This window comes from Cynoglossus semilaevis, chromosome 13, assembly GCF_000523025.1.
Source record: "Cynoglossus semilaevis isolate Cse_v1.0 chromosome 13, Cse_v1.0, whole genome shotgun sequence".
In the NCBI taxonomy this organism is placed as follows: Eukaryota; Metazoa; Chordata; class Actinopteri; order Pleuronectiformes; family Cynoglossidae; genus Cynoglossus; species Cynoglossus semilaevis.
This window is the reverse complement of record NC_024319.1, coordinates 17915373-17920042: the sequence shown is the minus strand read 5'-3', so window position 1 is coordinate 17920042 and position 4670 is coordinate 17915373. Positions and strand designations below refer to the sequence as shown.

The 4670-nt window shown below is 35.1% G+C and overlaps 1 protein-coding gene across 1 annotated transcript in view; it reads left to right on the top strand.

Moving 5' to 3' along the window:
• The window catches only part of LOC103388836 (calponin homology domain-containing protein DDB_G0272472), a 16994-nt gene that overhangs the window by 10784 nt on the left and 1540 nt on the right, over window positions 1–4670 (top strand). Inside the window, exons 9-11 of the mRNA XM_008324029.2 lie at window positions 582–719; window positions 1867–2058; window positions 3337–3471. Of these exons, the coding sequence (XP_008322251.1) occupies window positions 582–719; window positions 1867–2058; window positions 3337–3450 (444 nt within the window). The 3' untranslated portion in view covers window positions 3451–3471. The remainder of the gene's footprint in view (window positions 1–581; window positions 720–1866; window positions 2059–3336; window positions 3472–4670) is intronic.

The window sequence follows — 4670 nt, the reverse complement described above, 5'->3', positions numbered from 1 at the left end:
ATCTATCTATCTATCTAATCTGTCTAATCTATCTATCTATCGGTTTTATGTTCGGCTACAGCCGACCAATAACGAAAAAAATTAATACCGATGAATAAAAACAAATAACAACATCCATTGAAGCAGAGAGACTAAGCTTACGGGAATGAGGTCGAAAATTACGTATAAATTGTGGAGGCATGAAGCAAGTTTGCTATCATGGAGCATCAACGGTTTTCAATGTATCCGTTTTCAATCCGATATTGTCCATAAGTCCATAATTCTCTTTTACTAGTTATAGTTTTGCTGAATTGCCTGTTTTATAAAAGATTGAAGGTTAATATGTTATTTAATTTTACGGTTATTGTATTTAAAGGGATTCAGGGCCTTAACCACAAACCTCACTGCACCTGCTCGAGACATAGGCCGGAGAACAGTCTCAAAAAACTCTAAAACAAAAGTATTGTCACTAGTTTACATCAACGTCGTGATACCAAACGTAACGGGTAACAAATGGTCAGATTTAAAGGCTATAAAGGCTCTTAAGTAATACATTTATTTGCAGAGAAAAGTTCTAATTTCTCAACATCGTTTTTCCTCAGGCTTTTACCTCTCAGACTGTTAGAGGTACGTCAGAAGAAGAAGTCGTGTCAGGAGCACGGCAGGCAGATGGTGTGGCCTTATGCCAGCAGGTCACTGAACTGACCACAGCACTGCAGGAATACCAGGACATGGTGCAGGTGAGATAGCTGGAACCTTGGAACCATTGAAAACACAATAAAAAAAAAAATCATCTATCCATCCATGTATAATTTAATTATTGGATTTCAGTTTTGAACCTATTTGATATTTTTGCCCTACATGCTAATATTGTGAACATAGTGAACCTAAACAGTACTGTAGAGAGTTTTAGGTAATTTAAAAAAAAAACAAAACTGTATTTCATTAAATACTGGAAGAAAGAATTGAATTGGAGCTGTTTGTCTGTTTTTAAACAGCATACAAAGCAGAAAGAATATGTAAACGTATACTGGATATAACTTGATAACAGTTTTTAGTAGTGATATTCGATACCACCAATTTCCTTTCCGATCCGATACCGAGTCAAATTCGGGCTGGTATCGCCGATACCGATATCGATACCGATCTTTTATCATTTGTCTTTTAAATAAAAAAAAAAAGTGTATTTCAAATCATAGCTTCTTTAAGAATCCAAGGCAGAGTTTTTTATTTATTTATTTTAAACTCTGGAGTGTACTGAGGTTGCTGCCTCATTTACTATACAGTCAACACAACAATAGAAAAACTTGAGAACACAATCATATAAAATATGTCAAAACAATGTTTCAAACTCTGAAAACATGTTATCTGTAAAACAAAAATTAAAAAAAATACATAAAAAAATCTGAGGAGCCATTTGGGACCCGAAAGAGTCGTATTTTTTCGGTGAACCGAGCCAAAAGAACCGGTTCTCTAAAAAAAGAGCCGAAATTCCCATCAAAAGTGACTGAGTGAGAGCACGGAGTAGAGCCCCTGTGCTTACGCATGACGCACACACCCAGGCGGAAGAAGAAGTAGTCCCACCAACCGAGCGTCACTTAGACAACATCTCAATAATTTGGATACTTTTCACCATGTTTCTGTTTAGGATACACCTCATCTCAGAATGCGTAAGTATCAAAAGTATCGATATTTTGATTTCGGAATCGATTTCAGAGCATAAAGATCCGGAATCGGAAGTATCGATATTTCAGGATCGATCCGCACATCACTAGTTTTTAGTAATAAAAATGGAGGTCCACTGTGTTAATATTTGGTAAAAGCTTAAAGAAATCCAAATGCTAAACTTTGTAATGATTGCTTCTTGTGCTTTCTTCTCGTTAACAGACTCAACAGGAGAATCACAGTGAGAAAGTGTCTTCGATGATGGCTCAACTCAGAGACACTCGTCAACAGCTGAGGCAAAAGGAGAAGGAAAAGAAGGAGAGTGAGAGGTTGTGGCAGAACAGAAGAGAGGAGATGCAGCGAGAGGAGAGGTTGTTGAGAGAGAGACTTGAAAAGAGAGATAAACTCATAGAGGTAAACTTCGCTCACGAAGATCACGTTGAAGATAAGCTATATGTACGAAGGGGCTCGTTAACATGAAGCATCTTTGGCCTGCACAGATTTATTATTTGAATCAGAAACTTGGAAAAAAAAAATTATGCAGCACCAACAAAACATTGGCTTTTTTTGCTTACCATATTTTCAAGCCTAAAAGTCCATAGGATGAAAAAAAATGCGATTTACAGGAGTAACAGATTCTGGTACACAAGCCTACAGTGCCCTCTAGCGGCTGTCAGTGTGAAAATAACGAACATGTACATTTTCAGTGGTAGCGTTTAATCCGTTCCACAACAGCACTCGTGTCTCGATTGACTCGTATCTCGATTGCATTTTCCCCATTAAAAATAACTAAAACCAATTGATTCGTTCCAGCCCCCTAGAAATATACTATGAATTAATAAAACTAAAATCAACCCTTCATCCAAACCTCAAAAACATAGATATAAACAAATATACTGATAATATAAAATAATAATAATTAAGAAATTATTTTATATTATTGTTATAAAAATGGGTGAAATAACCATGCGAGGGACACTGTACTGGCGGTGAAGGGAGATAGAAAGAAAGGGTGTCAAGTGGAAAAATGGAGCTTGGTTACGCACTCGCAACTTGATGAAAATAACAAACATATGAAATTATATATTTCTATATACAAGAGATAAACCGCAAACCCAGCAAAGGATGGAAAAAAAAGTGAGACATATAGTCCGAAAAACACAGTACTTAAAATGAATTCTTAGCCTTCACCAGATGACTTATGTGTGTGTCTAATAGCTAATAAAGGTCAGAATGTCCCAAGATAATATTCTTTTGTCAGAAATTAGTATGAATTTGGGGTGAAATGCCTTTCAAATGTCTTATCTTGATTGATTATCTTTAAAAAAAAAAAAAACTAGGCATTTGTCAAACACACAACTTTGTTAAGTTAGCGCCCAAAGAATTCCAAATTCCAGTTAGTTTTGTCAAACACACAACTTTGTTAAGTTAGCGTCCAAAAAATTCCAAATTCCAGTTAGTGACAATTTTGTTTTGCAGTTTTACTCATATTATATTTTGATCTACTACTACTTATGAGGCCTAATGCCACAAAAAACCTATAGGACCGACACCGGTCAGTCCCTGGGGTCACTTCGTTTTGAGGACCCGTGCTATATATAACTATTTCATTTGTTATTCGTGACAATCTGTGAGACTGACTGAACAATGTCTCTATTTTTATTTCTTTTTTTTTTTTTTTTGCCTTAATAGCAAATTCTGCAGGATGTGGAGGAACGGGACCATCTGTTTAAGGAGCTGCAGCTAAAGCTGCAGAATCAGCATGGACCTCGGAGTGTTATTGAAAACACACTGGAGACTGAATGACTCTTTTATTTTTCCATAGAGGTAAACTCTTTTGTTTCCGCGTACGACGGCATGTGAATATTGATTACGATTTTTTTTTTACTGATTTACGTTTAATTACATTACATTACATTATTTTATAAAACAACGACATTTTATGGTGCAATGTGATTTGGGTGGCGACTGCTGCCCCCGCGACCCGGAAACGGATAAGCGGATGAAAATGGATGGATGGATGGATGGATGGACATTTTGATGTGCATCTGTTCACTCATGTCATGTGGCCTATACCTGGAATATATTATTTTACCCCTTTTTCACCTAACGTACCTCCACTTTTCCACTCGATGGTATTTTATTGTGATTTTGTGCTGTTTTAAAAAAAACAGCAAATTAAAAAACATTGAGATGTTCTTTGTATTTTAAATGATTTTAATGTAAAAAAATAATGTGTGCACATATTATTAGCCCTCAGTATATTGTTTTGTTTTTTTATTACAAATATAATTAGATTTACCCCAATTAGCATTAGCATTAGAAAAAAATGCTATTGGTAATATTTACCCAAGTGATGTTTTGATAACATGCATATACTGTTTAAACATTACATGTTGCTAGTGATTTTTTTTTGGTATTTTATTACATATTTTGTAATGTATTTTTTTTTCAGTGGTGACAGGGTTAAATTAAATTGCAAATCGAACAAGGACTATATCATATATAAAATATATAACTTAATTTTTAAATTATTTGTAACTACGACAGCAAATCATTTGTACATGGAATCAACCTTTATTCATTTTAATGTGATGGAAAATAAAAAAATATATAAACAATGAATATAGCTTGGGCTCAAACCTTCCAATGGAATATGGCACGCTGGACATAGGTGTACAACTGCTGTAATCCTTGAATGATAACAAGCCTCCAGTCACTAGGTGGCAGCAACTCATATAGTCGTTTGTACAGATAAAAATCTGACTAAATAGTCCAATAATAATAATAATAAATAAAATAAAAAATAAAGATATGCTGCTTATGTTTTTGTGTAAGAATACCACAACCTTTAAATACTGACATCAAATCATTCCCATATATATGTACATATGTATCTACACACGTGCATATATACACACAACTTAGGTATGACGTAGGATCTCCACTTTGATTGGACGATGGGAGGCGCTCGTCTTCCAGGTGCATTCACTGAACTGCAATTACCCACCGCGTTACAGGCACAA